The sequence below is a fragment of the Xyrauchen texanus genome, chromosome 43 (genome assembly GCF_025860055.1).
Source record: "Xyrauchen texanus isolate HMW12.3.18 chromosome 43, RBS_HiC_50CHRs, whole genome shotgun sequence".
Taxonomy (NCBI): domain Eukaryota; kingdom Metazoa; phylum Chordata; class Actinopteri; order Cypriniformes; family Catostomidae; genus Xyrauchen; species Xyrauchen texanus.
This window is the reverse complement of record NC_068318.1, coordinates 15725354-15745740: the sequence shown is the minus strand read 5'-3', so window position 1 is coordinate 15745740 and position 20387 is coordinate 15725354. Positions and strand designations below refer to the sequence as shown.

Below are 20387 nucleotides of genomic sequence, written 5' to 3'. Positions count from 1 at the left end.
CTGAAAGAGTCTAATATAATGTGGCAAAGAAGATAACTTGTTGTGACTAATGGCTCTTACTGCACGTTTTATTGGTGGTAACATTAGCTAAGGCATTCTCCATGCCAATAGCATTAATCTGTCCTATCCTCTGCTAGCAGCTCTCCAAAATGAATTGTGAGGATGGAGTTTCGCTTACAAGCTCAATTAATTTAATAATTAGTGCAGTCGGTTTTTGACAGGCTTCATATGGGTTATGCCTACTGCTTCAACCTTGCTGAGAAGACCAGCTTAGATCAGTGTAAGTTTCCATGCTTGTCAAACCTGGTCTATGCTGGTTTGGTGCTGGTCTAGCCATGTTGTTCACCATAATTTCATAATTGACTTTCATGACATTCTATCTCATACAGAGCATAAAAAGAGATGTTGTAATGAATATTTAGAAATGTAAGCATAAGTGTAGTTCTAGCAGGAAGACCTTGCAGTTTAGGTCCTGGGGGTCCTCTCCACTGCTGTCATTGCCTCTGGCAAGATCTGACGGTTCAAGCAATTATCAGAGCACTAAACCATAGGAAGGGGCTTACGTTAACTTATGTAAGTATCTTTTAGTTCGTATTAATTCCAATTTTTTTTGTCTTCCTGTCTTTTCAATACAATGGCAGTGGAAAATGCTTACAATTTATTTTATAAAAAAGGACCCAAACGTAAAAGAAGATCATGCCATTTTTGCATCATAATTCCAAGTCTTCTAAAGCTGTGCGCTTTGGTGAGAAACAGTCTGAAATTGAAACAATTTTTCTGTGACTTGACGTCCATTGCTCTTTCTGTTGCATGAGAGAAGATTGATCACAGTAGCACAAGCTCACGCGAGAACTTGCATTGCTTTTTGTGCTTCTCTCTGTAAAATGAATGTCAGGATTTTCACTGAAAAATTAGTTTATTTGGGGAACATGAGGGAGAATAAATTATTACAGAATTTTAATTTCCTTTAAAATAGATAAGAGGCCTGGTTGGAGCACCAGCATCCAACCATCGACTTTTCAAAAGAGAAGTTTTAAGCACTGAGTGTTGAAAGATGTCAAATCTACAATGCATCACCAGGGGCACTGAATACTCAAAAACATATTCTAAATAGGCTATCCTGAGAGCTCCAATCTGGACAAATCTCAGCTCCGGCAATCACTGCTCAACTACCATCTGTATGAAATGAATATCCGATTAGTTTTGCAGATGCAGATGCAGCCAAACGAGTTTTCCAGACTCCTTTGTTTATAATGAGGACACCAAATATACAAACATCAGCTTATGCTGTTATGCAACTGAAGATTGGAAAGGGTTTCATAATCTTTCATGAATTTAATTCCAGATGAAAAGATCATTAAAGCCGAAGGGATTGGTGCTTTTGTTTTTAGAGTTTATGTCAGCAGCGTATATACCAGCCCCGGGCAGGAACACTGGACTTAGCATGCAGATGAGAGGAAAGTTCCATCAGTTCAGAAAAGATCAGATTAGGGCTAAATATTTCTGAAAGAGACACTAGAAATGTCACTAGCTTGTGATTAGTAGAGTGAATTTAAGCTGGAGCAAAGAGCCACATATAGGATTCATATCATAACGTATAAAATGATTTACAAAAACATCTTAACATCTTTAAACTGATATGACAGACTACCATGATGTCATAATCACTATAAAGGTCAATTAAAATAATGGAAATATGGGGGGGGGGATTTACCATTGGAGTGATGGATTTGGTATTTGGGACAAAAAGTCTAAATTTAGGGGTGGGAGCAGAGATTAGTAAGTGCTTTATCTTTTTAGAGCTTTTTGGTTCAACTACTGTCTATCCTAACTGCAGAATTTATATGTGTATGACCAAAACATAAGTCTGGTGCTCTGCTAACCTCATTGTAGATGATTTCCTCAAGCATCTGTGATCCTTGGATGCAATAAATGGTTTGAATGATGCAGAGCACTAAAGTAGGTGCAATTGCAATATGTGGAAATATTTTTAGTCACAGCTCTCTATGAATTACACAAATTAGACCAATTGCTGAGTAGTCCACATAGAATAGAGAATGACAACATAAATAATGCAAGATGCATGTGAACAGTAAGCATGGTTGTGGAGTGGTACATGTTGTAACACTCCACAACACTGTATACCTTTATGTTATCATTACTGGAAAAATCAAGTTGCCCTAATTAAAGGTGCACTTAGTAAATTTTGTCCAATTAAAACGTTTTACACATAAAGACAGGAATAGCATTTATTTATTTATTTTTTAAATATGTTGAAAATGATTTACACTCACAATAGATGAAGACTCCAGTCATCTCAGAAAACTAATTAAAGCTATTTAATTTTACATGGAGCGGATTGCCCCCTCTTGAGCGATGCCATGTTGACAATATATGACAAACTATGTCATGCAATTGACTGACTTACACCACTAATAATAACAAAATGTTTACTTTATATAGCACTTTCATCCAAGGCTCAAATGTAAAAGGACATGTAAACAAAACAAGCAAAAAGAAACCCTCACCAAATCAACGCCTAACCATAAGTGTTTTAAAATGTATATGAGAAGTAAAACACATCCTTACCTTATCATTGCCTAAATCTAACTGTGGTGATGTGGGCATTGCCGAGCGACGTCTGTGGAGAGCGAGGCTGGGAGAGGAAGAATGGTAAGGATTGACACCTGTGGGAAATTATCTCTAACAGCTTGGTTAGAGTGAGAGCTGGAGAGGGATAAGAGGGAGGTCGAGACCGCCAGAGGGGAGAGAGAGAGCGACACATGAGCCTGACTGTGTGTGTGATCCTTCCTAAAAGAGCTAGTGACTTATCACAATAATCATTAGTGTTTTAAAATGCAGAATCAAAATAAAAAAGCAAATTTTTGGAAGCGACCACCTAATTTCGTGGCATTTCTATGACTCTGTAATGTAGCGTGTTAGCTTGAGTTTATGGCTAGACTCGATCTGCGGTCCTTCAGTCCAACGCTCTATGAGGTGAGCTACCACACAAGCTATTCATGATGTAATAAGTGTTTATTTGTAGGCGAGTCTGTAATACAAGCATTGATTGTTATTGTTTTTCAAAAGATATTTTTGAGTAAAAGTGTGTGGATATCAAAACATAGCATGGTCTGAGTAATAGAGAGAAAAATAAGTATTAATAAAGTCATTATCAGCCAAAAAAGTCATGCTTTAAATGAAAGTTAAAAAACACACAGTTGTTGTAATGCCTCTAGTGTTCATTTCTCCTGGAAACTGCAGGGAATTGTACCTGATGACACATTTAACAAGTTTTGCAGAAATGTACAGTATATAGAGTCATGTTTTCACTATAAATCCAGGTTGTTTGTGCCCATATTCGTCACTAGGAAGAACACATATGTTACAATATGTGGGCATTTAAATAGCTGTTATTAAGAATTCATAGATGTTTTAGCTCTTTTGTGGTATTATTTATGTTGTATTGTTGCAAAATATTGTTTGTGATGCATTAGGTTGATCTGTGTTCCATTTAGTCAACCTGTAAACTCTTATTTCAGTTCACCATGTGCATTTAGTACAGGTATATATGCATTTCAGTGGAGAATAAAGTTTATGTAATGATTGCCCTAGAATCGGTTTTAATCTTCTTTATTTCAGCTATGTTATCGTATGTTCTAAATTTGAATCAATTCAACTAAAATGATTAAGTAGAAACAACAATAACTAAATAGCAAACCTGAGTACAGTCTACTGACATCTAATTACCTAAACTTAAATAGTTATGTTTGTTTTATTTGAACACCAAGTTAAGTGAAGTTAATTATACAAGTTTTGGAGACGCCGTCACTCAATTTAAATGAGGGAAAGATTTTACTCAATCAATTGAGTACAGTCAACTTATTAGGGTTTTCACAGGATTGTCCCTTTATGGTCTGCTTTTTACAGCCGTTAAAGATCATGTCCGAAAAAGTAAAGGAATTCTGATGCCATCTGGTACTGACATAGAGGACTTGAGCTTTATTTACCCCTAAAACGATCAGTAAACGCATCAGAATCGGAAAAACCCTCCTGCCCTCTCGTCTCAATACCTAATGACATTGCGAATGACAAAGAATGCCTTAATAGCCTCTCTCACACAGTAGCTGAAATTGAATTTGTGGATACTTTGATTAAACCTGACAAGGACAGATTGAGTTTGACCTCTAACAAGAGGGAGGCACACAAAGGAAAAGTGTGTATGTGTGTGTGTTTGTTAGACAGAGCAGAGGATAAGAAGGGGCAGACTGAAAAGGTAGACATTTACCTCAGTAATTTCTGAGCACTTAAGGGCTTGGTGTTGACGTCATGAGTGGGCCGTGCTCCATAACGGGTGGGTCATCATCCCAGTGAGACGGATCGCTTCATGTTTATAGAACATGTCCACCACAGCAAGCATCGGATCCAAACCAGCCTGTAAAATCACATTTCATTCAAATTCTGAATATTGAAATGCATGCTTTACAGTGTTTGTCTATACGTTCAATCTCCCTTTCTCCCTCACTCCCTCTCTCTTTGTCAATTCACAACAAATGACGAAAGAACTAGACAAGGCTGTTGTCCCAGGGGACATTTCTTGAGGTCTCTGTATGATGTTGACAAGGTCATGTCAAACATACATCTCAGAAATACAACTGAAAGACAGATAGGGTGACTGGATCTTTGATCCCCAAAGATTAATATTCATACACACAAAACATTTCTTGATCTATTCAGCATTCACCCAATGTGTCAATTTCTGAAAATCCTTTGAGTGTGTGTGTTAGAGCAGGTCTTATTGATGCCTAGCTTACTGCAATTTTCATTTTCGATACTTTATCGAAAATACTTTACACTGATACTTTACACACTGAACCCAACATATTAATGAGAGGTTAAAGGTCAAGTTGTGTAAAGATAAAAGGAAGAGAGGTAATATAAAAGAAGATGTTTGATAGAATGACAGCCTTAGTCACATTTCACTTTCATTCAACATTCAATAAAAGTGAACAGTGACTGAAACTAACATTCTGCCTTACAGTATATTTCCTTTTTTGTTTTCCATGGAAGAAACAAGTTTGGAACAACATAAAGGTGAGGGACTGATGACATAATGTTCTCATTTTAAGTGAACTATTCTTTAAAAGGACATATTTGTTCAAAGAGAACTGAAAATCAATAGTAATTAAAAACAACAACAATAGACAAATACACTAATAATTCACACTGTTAGCATGGGGGAAACAATAAAACAAATTTCCCATTAATTTGGGATAAGAACATTACATGAAAATTTTAAGGAAAAACATTTAAGGAACAGAAACAAAAGGAAAGAAATAAAAGGACAAAGGAAAAGGAAAAGAAGGAAGGGGGGAGTGAAAGGAAAGGAAAGGAATAATGGAGGAAAATAAATAAAAGAAAACAAAAGGAAGATAAGGAAGGAGGGAAGGAAGGAAGGAAGGAAGAGAAAGAAGGAAAGCAAGCAAGAAAGTAAAGTAAACAAAAACAAAGGAAAGGAAGGAAGCAATGAAAAAGTGAGGAAGAAAGGAGGCAAGGAAGTAAATAAAAGGAAGGAAGGAAGGAAGGAAGGTAAGAAATGAAAGGACAGGACAGGAAAAAAAGGAAAGAAAGAAAGGAAGAAAGAAAGAAAAAAGAAAGTTTGAGAGAAGAGAGATATGAATGGAAAACTTTTGTGTTTGCAAAGACTGAGAGACAGCAGAGAGCAAGGTGACTGGTGGGGAGTCCAAATAAAGGTTGAGGGAAGCCCTGATAGTTTGGCCTTACTCAGGGAGGGGAATCACCGATGCCCTTGGTTGCTAGCAGCGCCTGTAATAATTACTCAGCACTCTCTTATCATTACAGGGTAAGTCTGCATCTCACAGCTATAAAGCAGACATCTTTACACTCTGTCCCAGAACATTTCTCATACAAACACATGCAAACACTTGCTCCATGCACAAACTCACACACACACACACACACACACACACACACACGCACATGCACAGTTAACCTCTATCGATCCCACAAAATGAAAATTTTGAGAGCAACTTTTGGCTCTGGTACTGTGTGCCGATCAAACCGCACACACATAATTCAACACGCACAGGAGGCTCCGACATGGTTATTGCATTTTCTGTCTGACTTTGAGAAGCTGCGGTGGGTACATATTACAGAATGCGTGGTGCTTTTGCAAGTGGGCAAAAAGATACAAATCAAATACAAAGACAAAGCCAAAAGCACCAGCCAGAAATACTAATCTAAAACACGTCTTTGTTTTAGCTGGTGTGGGGAATATCAATGCTTCACTAATAATACCAACACTGCTCAGTTCTGCTCCCAGATAGACGTATAGAGAATAGGTCCGGGGGTTTTGTATGTAGCATGTATGCATGTGAGCAGTTTAATTGCTTTACTTAGGGTGACAGAAACAAGCAAGAACAACAACACAATGAAACTGTGCGAGAATCCCTCAGTCGATCATATTAATTAAAAGTTATCGATGCATGAGATTAAATTAGACAGAGCCAGGGGTGAAAAGGGGATCCTTGTAAGGTTGGTGCCGAGATGCCGAGGGAAAGAAAAAAAAACATATTTTCATTTGTAAGTCAAAAACACACCACAAACAATATTGAGAATATGACATCTGTAACACTGTATTGTGTATGCACAAAGCGTTTTGTTCTGATACTAAAAGAAAAAGTGGAAAAACATGCTACTACAATAGATATGTTTGGCAAAACATACTACTATACTACTGTTACTACTTCTGAGTGCCTGTTAACTGTGCACTGTATGATAAAGTGATTATTGTATAGTTTGATTAAATATGACGATAATTTGTGTATAAAAATTTTATAATGAAATAATAATTGTATCTAGAACCCTAGTGAGCAAGCTGAAGGCGACTTTGGCAAGGAACACAAAACTCCATAAGATGTTGATTAATGAGAGAAAAATAAACTTGGGAGAAACCAGAGTCACTGTGGGGGCCAGTTCCCCTCTGGCTAACATCATGAATATAATGTAAATATCACTTATGTATAGTACAAGTCATGGTTTAAAATGTGTTAATTAAGTAAGTGTTAAGGTCCAGTGTTTAAAAAAAACTGTAAGATTAATGACTAATGTCTGTGAATTTCACCCTGGATCAATTGCAGACGTTCACATAGATGCATTGTCCTTTGTCAGTTGGCTGATGAAAGCTTTTATTGGCAATTAAATTATAGTCTATGTATTCCATTTTAAGAGTGTAGCCCATCAATAGACAAAGGTGATGCAGTCAGAGATCAATGAGGTGCATCACAGTTCAAGCAGTAGGTAATTTCGGTGAGGTTCGGTGGGGTCGATCCTAAGTCCAAGGTTTGGGCAGTGCCATATGAATTATCCCATGTCTTGTGGTTGGAGTTTACATCAGTTCATCCTCTGAAGTCCATCATAAGAGACTGAAGAGATGTCTGGCTGGCACCGGTAGTTTGTCGTCATCACTCAGCGCACGTAGCAGTGGAGTCCAACACCAAGCAGGGACAGAGCTTGATCTGCCCGGCTCTGGTAACCTCGAGATATGAAAACAAAATAGACATGGAAACAAATAGAATAATATTAGTGTAGATGCCATTCAATTTTATGCAGAGTTATAGATCCAGATAGACTTAACCTTGGATTAAAAATGGGGCTGGGTATCGATACAGATTTGCTTATTCGATTTAAATCTGAAGCTCCCTATTTGATTTGATTGCGATTTGATTTGATTCTGACTAATTTGGGTATATTTAAGTTTTATTATCTGTTTGCATACTATACTTATGAAAGCAATATAAATATCATGGGGGAGGTAACCCCACCTCCAGTAATCAAAACAAGCAAGTACAACCTCAACCCCATTTTTTATACCATAATCAATGGAAACATGTAAATGCATCACATTGCAACCCCCAATGCAAAATCTATGCCCTTGACCACATTAACTATTTTAATGTGATACTAATAAATAATGTGATGTGTTTTTGACAAATGTACTGTTAATTCATCATAAAACACACAGAATTGCACTGAAGGGTAAAACCTGTACTTTGAATAACATAAATACTAGGGAGTAAGACAGAGTTAAACAGTCCTGATAAAGAACATGTAGGCCTACAGAAAATGACCACTGTGTTGTGTAACATGGGATACAAGGATGCACTGTTAAACTAAATGCTAAATTACATCTGGAATAAAGAACACACATGCAAACTAACACACTGTTGTTACAATAAAAACTTTATTTTAACTTGATCAGCTGCAGATAAAAAAGCTAAAAAGAAAAAACTAATAACAGATCCTGTATATAATTCAAAACATAAACAGAATTCAAATATTTCTTTATTCCAGTTGGTTTGGTAAATCCTTGCAAACGTTAATTTATTCAGTACCTCTCAGTGTAAAGGGAGAGGGAGAGAGAGAGAGAGAGAGAGAGAGAGAGAGAGAGAGAGAGAGAGAGAGAGAGAGAGAGTGAAAGCTGATGGCTGCTTCTCGCAGGGTGGATTCTGCTCAGCACTCCAGGCTTCACTTGCTGTATATCCAGTGTGGATTTGGCAGCAGCTCAGTGATTTCTGACAAAATTACCATCTGTAACAGGCTGGAACTGGACGCTACATACTACCTCTCCCCACACATACCTCACCTCCACCGGATAAACAGCACCCAGGGGGGAGACAGAGAACGGTCATTCTCTCTTTCCTCCCTGTCTCCTTCTATTCATCTTTCTTTCATGATTTCACACAGAGCAATTCACTATCACTTTGTCAGTCCCATAAGGTTTTCTCCCTCCCTCACCCAGAATAGCTCCAATATTAGATACTTCAAATTAACATACTTTCTCCAATCTCTGTTTAATATACAGAGACAACTTTAAGTTCAATCATGACATCTCTCTGAAAGATTTAGCATGCTAATATTGGTATGACATTTTGAGAGGATATTGCTCTTGGCAGACTAGATCTGGCATGCTGCTGCTGCACAATTGGACAAAATGCAAGACATGCTGCATTGAACATGTATGACATGCTGCTGCTCAAATAGACATTACAAACAATACCCAAACAATGCAGGGAAGCTGATCAAAACACATAACACATAAACCTAAAAACAACCCCCCAACCAAGCAGACCTATTTCCAAGATTTGTGTACTGCTGCTGCTCCAAAGAGCCATGTGCATCATAGCTAGGTGTGCCTTGGCCTCTGGCTAAATGGTGAAACGCTTATAAACTACATTTCTATGTATGCCTGGGCCTGTTTGGCTCAATGGCTTAAATGACTAGTGACTGTACCTGGACCAAGAAAGCCAGAGCTTATTTAACTAGTGATTACAGTAGATAAGCTATGTGTGGATTATTTATTCTAATGACCTATAATAGTGATGTATGCTAGCCATATTTGTTAAAGATGTGCTTCTATGTGTCATGGCCAAAAGCAGACCTTACTGTGCAAGCTGACCCCAGCAAACACCTGAGCAAATTGCATTTACAGAGACAAAAAGAGTTATAGCACATTGCAGTGAAACTGGCATAACTGCAAAACTGAGCAATACAGTAAATGTTACACGAAGAGAAAGATGCAAGTGGATTGGCCACACAATTACAAATCAAAGGATCAATCAGCTTACACCATGCAAACCGACTGGCTTAACAAGTCACATGTGAGCGAGGCAATTGGCTAACAGATAGCAAGTTAAAAGAACCTATCAGCTTGCGGCACATAGTTTCATGGCTGAACTTTGATCATTAAGCCATTAGAAGGTTGATTCCCCAGAAAAATATTAACACTGTAGGTAAGTGCCACTTACAAAACCTTGTTACCTGTCTGTCAAACAATGCCAGACAAGCAGAGTCTTTAAGACACATGTTTGAAAAGGTGGCACAGAAATTACACACATCCCCATTAATACCATCTTAATAATACAGGTCCAAACACACAAAAAAGGGCTACACAGAAACCCAGAGAGTGTCCTGATGAACTTCTATACTGTATTAAAAACTGTTAAAAAAAACACCATGTTGGCATTCATCACTGTATGTGTGCTGTCAGTATGCTGTGTCATGCTGGTTAGTAGATGCGGTGATGAAAAGTCCTGATACCACAGTTTCACGCTGTTAAACAGTAGCCTGTGATATTGTTCATGACATGATGGTTACGCTAATCCTATAAAATGAATCATCAGTGCTGTTCCAGTGGAAGGTTGTGCAGATTCTGATTAGCCCTGTCATACTTGAGCTGTCCATCAAATGAGACTGTAAGGAAATGCTTCATGTTTTTCTAACACATACAGTATAAAGCTATCTTATCTAATGAATGCCATATGCACCCATCCCCGAACCTGTCTGGCAAGTGATCAATTGCTTTCCCTTTTTTTTATTGGATAATGCATCATATTACTGTATATGCCACACTGGTGATTATTAGAAAGTGACTGAGAGTTTGAGGAGAAAGAGCGAGAGATTTCTTCAGCCCGATATCATGAAAGTTCTGTGACTGTGACAACATTTTTGCTAAATTATATTAGGTGGTTCATTATGCTGTATGTATCACAGCAGGTCCAAGGTCAAATGTCCAGTAAGTGGCGTTAAAATCGATTTGTAAATGTATCCCAAACATATGAGGTTGTTAATGCTCTTCAGAGTTTTAAATAATAATAAAAAAACATACTTCCTACCCAAAACCTTAAACCTAAACCAAAATAGTAGTTTCATAAAGGTTGCGAATGTAAATGAAATGCAAACATTCAAATACAGTATATTTCCAGACAAGTCATGCATTATCTATAGTAAAAGTTAAGATGTCATAAGACAGAACTGTGTGGGGAACAGGTCGAAAAACAACTGTTAATTAACTGATACCGTTTTAATGGTGTTTTATGTGATTTGTGTGAAAGGCAATACAATTTATTGTTGTTGTAGCACATGTAATGTTCATTTAACTAGAAATATATTTTTCCACGTAAAAATCATTTAGCAAAAATCTCCCTTTCTGCTGATCTCACAACAGAAATAACACTACAGCAGTAGATCAACGTGTCCAGAAGCAGACACGCACACACTCACACTCTGAGCTTTGCAACCTCTTTGTGTCAGTGGAATGTTTATCAGGATTTGTGGGGGTGAAATCAATACAAGCTTTTACCGGGTCCTGGGAAAAGTTCAGCAGATTCCATAGTCCTCTGCATCGCTAAAAGTGTCGTGACATTAAAGAGATGAAAGGCCACACACTGTCAAGAACACAATTCTTCACACACTCATAGTGTGGAGGAAGTGAAAGATCTAAACATATCAGAGGAGAATTAAACAGCCACTTATTTCAACCAGACAAAAATATAATGCAAACCTTTAACTTAAACTTTAACTAATAAACTAAGCAAAAAAAGAAACATCCTTTCACATTCAACTGCTTTTATTTTCAGCACACTTAGCATGTGTAAATATTTGTATGAACATAAAAAGATTCAACAACTAAGACATAAACTGAACAAGTTTCACAGACATGTGACTAACCGAAATTGAATAATGTGTCGCTGAACAAAGGGGGGTCAAAATCAAAAGTAACAGTCCGTATCTGGTGTGGCAACCAGCTGCATTAAGTACTGCAGTGCATCTCCTCCTCATGGACTGCACCAGGTTTGCCAGTTCTTGCTGTGAGAAATTATCTCACTCTTCCACCAAGCACTAGTTCCCAGACATTTCTGGGGAGATTGGCCCTAGCCCTCACCCTCCGATCCAACAAGTCCCAGAAGTGCGCAATGGGATTGAGATCCGGGCCCTTCGCTGGCCATGGCAGAACACTGACATTCCTGTCTTGCAGGAAATCACGCACAGAATGATCAGTATGCCTGGTGGAATTGTCATGCTGGAGGGTCATATCAGGATGAGCCTGCAGGAAGGGTACCACATGAGGGAGGAGGATGTCTTCCCTGTAACGCACAGTGTTGAGATTGCCTGCAATGACAACAAGCTCAGTCTGATGATGCTGTGACACACCGCCCCAGACCATGACGGACCTTCCATCTCCAAATCTATCCCTCCCCAGAGTACAGGCCTCGGTGTAATGCTCATTCCTTCGACAATATACGTGAGTCCGACCATCACCCCTGGTGAGACAAAACCACGACTCATCAGTGAAGAGCACTTTTTGCCAGTCCTGTCTGGTCCAGTGAAGGTGGGTTTGTGTCCATAGGTGACGTTGTTACAGGTGATGTCTGGTTAGGACCTGCCTTACAACAGGCCAACAAGCCCTCAGTCCATCCTCTCTCAGCCTATTGTGGACAGTCTGAGCACTGATGGAGGGATTGTGCATTACTGGTGTAACTCGGGCAATTGTTGTTGCCATCCTGTACCTGTCCCGCAGGTGTGATATTCGGATGTACCAATCCTGTGCAGTTGTTGTTACACATGGTCTGCCACTGCGAGGACGATCAGCTGTCCTTCCTGTCTTCCTGTAGCGCTGCCTAAGGCGACTCACAGTACGGATATTGAAATGTATTGCCCTGGCCACATCTGCAGTTGTCATGCCTCCATGCAGCATGCCTAATGCATGTTCACATAGATGAGCAGGTATCCTGGACATCTTTCTTTTGGTGTTTTTCAGAGTCAGTAGGAAGGTCTCTATAGTGTCCTAAGTTTTTATAACTGTTACCTTTAATTTCCTACTGTCTGTAATGACCGATCCACAGTTCAGCATGTTCATTAATTGTTTATGGTTCATTGAACAGGAATGGAAAACATTGTATAAACCCTTTACAATAAAGATCTGTAAAGTTATTTGGATTTTTACAAAATTATCTTTAAAATACAGTGTCCTGAAAAAGGGATGTTTCTTTTTTGCTGAGTTCATAATCCACAATGGAATCTCATAATAAGTCAACCTACCACTCTAGATAATCGCTTTTAAATTACCCCTTTTCACAGAGAGATTTGTTTGGGATCCTCGAGAGGTCAAACTAAATATTATATGGTATTTATTTTACATGAACATTACAAAGTCTGTTATCCAGTAACAAAATTTTATTTTCAATGCTGCATTGGAACAATATTTCTATCGGGAAGACATGCAGGCTTGAGTGAGGTTTAAGATGACATTCATTTGGTGAATGTAAAACAGAAAATGAATGTTTCTCTTTGGCGTAGGCCCCGTCTGACGGTCCAAGGGAGTTGTACTCGGAACTGTACAATGGTTCCTGCCGGAGATAGGAGGCAGGGGCGAGGAGCCTACCCCCAGGCGGGACGGGGCTCAACTGGTGGTGGTGGGGTGGTGGAGGTTGCCGTGTTAGCACACTGAAACAGCAATGTGATAGATTGTGAGCAGACTTATAAGGCAATGGCTTATATGCGATTGGCTAGAGGTTACCCAGCTAATGATGTGATGATGTACAGCTGCTAGTCTTCCCGCTAGAACTACGCTGTGCTTACATATATTGTAAATATTACTATTCAAGTAAAATTGAGTTTTTTTATTTAACCCTCTGATTTGTGTGATTTAGCTATTTTCTAGCAAAAACATAAAATAAACAAAATAAATAAATAAATATATTGAGTAAAGCCTAGGTTAATAGATCATTTGCACGAAAATGAAATTCGTTCATAAATTACTTAGCCTCATGTTGTTACAAACCTATGGGCTTCTATTTCTTCCATGGTTTACAAAAGGAGATGTTAGGCAGAATATAACCTCAGTTACCATTCAGTTTCATTGCATCTTTTTCCATTCAATGAAAGTGAATGGTGAGTGAGCCTAATATTCTTCCTACGGTAACGTTTCATTTTTGCTCAATGGAAGAAATAGAGTCGTGCAGGTTTGGAACAACATGAGGGTTAATGACAGAAGTTTCATTTCTGGGTGAACTATGCCATTAAAGGTTCTACTAAAATACATCAGAATGGGTAATAGGCTAATAGTTTATATTAGAAACCAGTGCAGCCATTTAGGCTGACAAATATACAACACAAACCTTTAACTAATTTCCTTCACAGTGGAAAGTCATAATAAGCTACTGTATACCTCTCCAGATAATCACTTTTAAATTGCCCCTCTTCCCTGAGAGGTTTGTTTCATTTGAACTTCATCGTGGGGAACAAATCAGCTTATCCTAAAATAACAGCACTTACCTAGTCACCGATACAGCAACATCAACAACATATTTTTTGAACTATTGTGTTTACACAAAACTGTAATCATGCACTTTTGGTTGGTGACAGGGACATAAATTTTAAAACCTCCTCACTGACAGAATGGAACAAATTATCTGTTCAGCTTTCCCTTTCAATTTGTTACTCAAATGAACACAAAAGTAGGCATGAGGGACTGTAATAATAAAACATTCAGCTTCTGTTCATCTCATCCAGTCTCATAAATAAATGTGTGCTACAAATAAATGTTTTATAGAGTAGGGTACAAACTTTCTTTTACTTTCATTAGTCTTGTAGTGACCAAAGCTTCTCTAAAAATAAAGACAAGGTGAAAGTCAATACAATGCTTTAGGATGGACAGAGCGTTCAGGGTAAAATTGATCTACCACAGAGAATGAGATGGCAATTTTCTTCAAAAGTTCTAGATGAACTAGTTTAAAGGGATAGTTCACCAATAAATTAAAATTCTGCCTTAATATTCTTGTTCCAAACCTGTACGAATTTCTTCTGTGTAACATTGTTAGGCAGAATATTAGCCTCAGTCACCATTCACTTTCATTGTCTCTTTTTTCCATACAATGAAAATGCAAATGAATATCATCTTCATTTGTGTTCCATGAAAGAAATAAACCATGCAGGTTTAAAACAGCATGACTGATAAATCATCAAATAATATAAATTTTGGGGTGAACTACCCATACTAAAGCATCATCTGGATCATACAGTAAAATTGAAGCGGGATGCTTGGACTTGCCATGTCTGTGTTGTGTTTTATTTCGAATACAAATTACATGGGCAATCAATAGGCTTAAAGGGTTAGTTCACCCAAAAAGGAAAATTCTCCCATCATTTACTCACCCTCATGACGTCCCAGATGTGGATGACTTTTTCTCTTCTGCTGAACAAAATCGAAGATTTTTAGAAGAATTTCTCATCTCTTTAGGTCCATACAGGTGAATGGGTTCTAAAATTTGAAAGCTCCAAAATCCACATAAGGGCAAAATAAAACTCTGGTGGTTAAATCCATATATTCTGAATCGATTTGATAAGTGTGAGTGAGAAACAGATAAATATTTAAGTCCTTTTATTCTATAAATTCTCTACCCTGCTCAGTCAATCTCCACTTTACTTTCACTTTCTCATTCTTCTGTTTGTGGTGATACACATCCTTCTTCCATATTGCCCCCTAATGGACATAGAGGAGAATTTATGACAAAATATGACTTAAATATTGATCTGTTTCTCACCCAGACCTAACATTTCATGTCTGAACACATGGATTTAACCACTGGAGTCTAGAGGGTTACTTTTATGCTCCCTTTATGTATATTTTGGAGTTTAAAAATGTTGGCACCCATGCACTTGCATAGTGAGGACCTAGAGAGCTGAAATATTTTTCTAACTATCTTAATTTGTGTTTTACAGAAGAAAGAAAGTCATACACATCTGGGATGGCATGAGAGTGAGTAAATCATTAGAGAATTTTCATTTTTGGGTGAACTTTAAGTGCTACATTGTTTAGGAGAAAATATGTTATTGTGGTCGACATACAGATATGTGCCAACCACCTCAACCCAAAATTGAGAGAAATGCAATATAATAAAACCCTTGAAGTTGAAGTTATACATGCTGTATGCATAATTAATGCATCAAATATTTAAGGACCGTATATTTATATGCATATTCAGTGTGACAGTCAAGCCTGTTTCTTAGAGTACATAATAACTCCTTGGCACAGAAATGCCAGTCCGGGGTTCAATACCTGACAGCTAGTCTTAAATCACCCTCAAATGTCAACAAACATGAGCAGTACTTGTTTTGGATGTGAGTGTGGAAAACGTGAATTCGCACTTTGATTTGGTGGGTTATTGCAGGTTTTTAATTTGTCAGTCTTTTCTCATTATGGCCTAAGAAGTAAATGGTTTGTTCCCTGTCAAAAAGCTACACTCTGCTGGTGACATCATTGGATGCACCCTTAGGAGTTAGATTTTGTTAGGCAGTGTGCAGAAACCTTTCTCTTTTTCTCTAAAAAAAATAAAAATAAAATGACTGAAAGACAGAGCAAGTGGTGTGTGTTCCCTTGTTTATGCTCTATGGCTGAGAGGGACACACACCAGTTTTGTTTTGTATGTTTGGGGGAAGAGCATGCTGCTCTTGCGTTGGTGCGGGGCGGGTGCAAGCATTGCGATCCATCAAAATGCTTCACACTCGTCTTACTTCCGAGAGTCAGCGCCCACACTTCCATTGTGGGGCTCTCGTATGGATCTGGCTGAGGAGCGAGAGATGGGTCCATCCCTATCGCTCGCTCTCTCCCCAGATCCAGCTGAAACCTTATACTTCTCGTGTCTTCGTGCCCTCGACATCAATATATTCGACTATCGTGGGTGCTGAGGCATGGGGGTATTCGGTGATCCCGCCGGTTGAAGAGACACTTGCGGGTTATCTCTCACCTGGCTCGGCATCATGGTTAAAAAGACCCAATCTCCCCACAAAGCCATGCAGGACCACCTGGGGAAGGCTTATCAGGCAGCAGGTCAGGCTGGTGCTGCCCTGCATACTATGGCAGTGTTACAGGTGTACCAGGCTGATCTGCTGAAGGACCTGAGTGCGGGAACCACGGTTGATGAGGAGGCTTTCTCCGAGCTTCGTCGAGCCACGGATCTGTCTCTCCGCGCGACCAAGCAGACAGCCCACACCATTGGCTGGTCTATGTCTGCTTTAGTCAGCATGGAGAGACACTTATGACTCAACCTGTCGAGCATCAGAGACAAGGACAAAGTTTTCTTTCTCGATGCCCCGGTTTCACCTTCTGGCTTATTTGGTGACACAATGAATGTAGTTATCACCAGGTTCCAGGAGGTGAAAAATCACAAGGAAGCCTTCGTGCAATTCCTTCCTTGCCACACTCAGGGGGAGGGGCCGTCGGCCACCCAGCCCCGCCCCGGTCCTTCTAGAAGGAAGTGTAAAAATGAATACCCATCTTAGAAAACCTGGCAGCGTGGAAACGTCTGCCAGGTATTTCTATGTGGGTCCTAAGAACAGTAGAAAAAGGCTACAGAATTACATTTGTTCACCGTCCTCCATGTTTCAACTGTGTGGTTTCCACAACCGTGAAACCAGAGCAAGCATGTCTACTGTGGAAAGAACTGCAAATTGTCTTGGTCAAAGGGGCCATAGAACATGTTCCCCTTCCAGAAAAGGAGTCAGGTTATTACAGCATATACTTCCTGGTTCCCAAGAAGGGTGGGGGGTTGTGTCCGATCTTAGATCTTCGACGCTTGAATTTCTCAGTCAGGGCGTTCAAGTTCAAGATGCTACCTATCAAGACAGTCGTGTCCCAAATCCAACATCATGATTGGTTGGTCACGATCGATCTCATGGACGCATACTTTCGTATAGAAATTCTGTCACAGCAGAGGAAGTTCCTGAGGTTCACTTTCTGGGGCGAAGCATTACAATATCCGGTTCTTCCATTCGGCCTAGCACTATCACCACACACATTCGCGAAATGCATGGATGCAGCACTGGCTCCTTTGCGACTCCAGGGCATCCTCATTCTGAATTACATAGATGACTGGCTGATACTGGCACAGTCTCAAGAACTGGCAGTTCAGCACAGGGATATCGTCTTAGCTCATCTGGTTTCTCTGGGTCTGAGACTCAATGTCAAAAAGAGCATTCTCTCTCCCACTCAGGGAATTACCTGTCTAGGTGTTGTATGGATTTCAGTCACGATGCGGGCACAATTGATGCTCCCACTCGAATCGTGTCCATTCAGAACACCCTGAGCAAAGTCAGGCTAGGCCAAGGTTGCACTGTTTGCCATATAAACGAATACTAGGTTGCATGGCTCTTACATAAATCATCAAGGAGGTCTACATTCATGCCAGCTGAACACTCTGGCATGTCAGATTCTCCTTTGGGCCCAGGGCAAGCTCCTGTCAGTCAGGGCAGTTTATATCCCTGGATGCCTGAATGTGGGAGCAGATTTACTGTCCATACAGAAAATACAGACGGGGGAGTGGAAACTCCACCCCGAGGTAATGGAATAAATCTGGGTGAGATTTTACAGGGAAGAAGTGGACCTCTTCACCTCGCAACAGACAGCGCAATGTTCCCTCTACTTCTCTCTGAGTCCGGACAGGAGGGACCTTCTGGGGACAATATTTCATCCCCGGCCTGAGCTATGGAACCTTCATGTTTGGCCCCTGAAGGGAACCAACTGAGGTACACTGGGCTTTCGCCTGAAGTTATCGAGACTATTCTAAGTGCTAGGGCTCCCTCTACTAGAAGTTACGGCAATAAATGGGGTGTCTTTGAAAGATGGTGCAGTACACATAATGCAGATCCAGTTAACTGCCAGATTGCTTCAGTTCTGGACTTTCTGCAGGAAAAATTGTCAGCAGGCACATGCCCTGCCACTCTCAGTGTTAACGTGGCCACTCTATATTGTTTCAGTCATGAAAAACAAACCCTGCATCCAAAATCGTAGACGCACTTCTCCAATGGCTGAGTTCAGAATGGCATACTAACCATACTACTTAAAATTATATACAAGTTTTGTTAAACAAGCACAACAACTTTCTTGTTATATCACCTGCAGTTGAAAGAGCCATCCCACTTCACCATCGTTCTTTTAAATTCAGCGTTTTGAACGAGATGTCACCTCAGCTCCCGAGTGAATATGGGATTGTAAAGTGTCCACAAAGAATCTCTCCAGAAATAGGATGGTCATCTGGGTATTTCTCACTTAATGTTTAATGAATACTGCGGATGCGGATATACTACTCCACTGATATACTAATTAGTAGTGAAGGCTGGATATTCCAAAGCAGCATCAGTGTTTTGTAACGAACCAGCTGAATCAATGATTCAATGACTCACATTACATTTTACTCACATTTGTCACCACCTACTGGTGTAAATGTGGAACAGAAATCTGAATCTGAACAAATCTCTGTGATCAACTGTGAACCATATTACAAATCGATCAAAATAAATAATTAGCAAATCGGTCTGAATCAAAATGGTCTAAAAAGGTTTCTAAAAAAATTATATCCATAAATGAATGATTTATAATCACAAATGATTATAAAAGTGATGGATCATTGTTTATCAAGAGTGTGAGCAGCAACCTGCAGATAAAAATATATGTACAGGTACATCAAAAGAAGTGGCATCTGCACACACATAATGTATTTTCTCGGATCGAATGTAACTTACCATGTTTACTTCATGCTGCAATTACTTTTAACCAACTGCTCCCAATTTCATTTAAAGTGGACGTATTAAGTCAGTTCCACTCAAGTTTACACAGGTCAGGTGCCCTAAGCAAGCACCACCCTGAAAACTATTCACAACACCTTCAGAAAATGCAATAAATAAATAAATAATAATAATTATTATAAATAAATAAATGTTTATGCTCAGTCCACAAACATAAGACACTTGAGGTCTAAATTTCTGGAGAAAAATAATCTTTCTTCTGTGTCTTTTTTCTGATTTAACTGTACTAATCCTGCTACAAATAGAATTTAGCAGTGCGATACTGTGGATATTTTTTGGCTTTTGTATGACAAATTGCTTACATTTCTCATTTTGTAAGTCGCTTTGGATAAAAGTGCCTTCTAAATTACTAAATGTGAAAAAAAAATTATCTGGTTTGAAAATGTTTCGTTGCATATTTTACACTGGGGAGTTTGTTCTGAATCCCAACACAAAGTTATTTCTTTAAAAATGTTCTATAATATCTATTATTGTTATTGTTGACGCCTGCGCAGCGTCAGTAACATTACACACTGCTGATGTCCTCTGTATAAACTTTAATGATGTCATGCATGTAAAGCACAATCTGTGATGTTTTCTCCCTGGGCTAACAGTGTGTGCCTGTTATCGTGTTTTCTCAGCAGAGCCGCAGCTAAAAGGCATCGTTACCCGCCTGTACAGCCAGCATGGTTACTACCTGCAGATGCTGCCGGATGGCACCATGGACGGCACAAGGGACGAGAACAGCTGCTTCTGTAAGTGTGTGTTTGCGTGTGACATTCTCACTTGTTGTTCACACCTGACAGGCTCAGTGTGACCTCTGGTTGGACATTATGGACCCTTTACACATTTCCAGATTTGGAATGCGGAAGTAAAATATTGATTGTCCAGCCAAATGTGACTTATAAAGTAGTCTGAATCTGTTTTTTCTGAGCTTAAAATACCAAATTTTGGTCTCAACTCAA

The 20387-nt window shown here is 39.2% G+C and overlaps 1 protein-coding gene across 2 annotated transcripts in view; it reads left to right on the top strand.

Annotated features, from left to right (window-relative positions):
• Window positions 1-20387, top strand: part of LOC127635929 (fibroblast growth factor 11-like) — a 48963-nt gene that overhangs the window by 5669 nt on the left and 22907 nt on the right. The window contains exons 2-4 of one of the 2 annotated variants that reach the window (XM_052116231.1): window positions 10095-10123; window positions 10726-10744; window positions 20064-20177. In XM_052116231.1, the coding sequence (XP_051972191.1) occupies window positions 10095-10123; window positions 10726-10744; window positions 20064-20177 (162 nt within the window). The remainder of the gene's footprint in view (window positions 1-10094; window positions 10124-10725; window positions 10745-20063; window positions 20178-20387) is intronic. The other variant, XM_052116232.1, reaches the window with a different exon arrangement.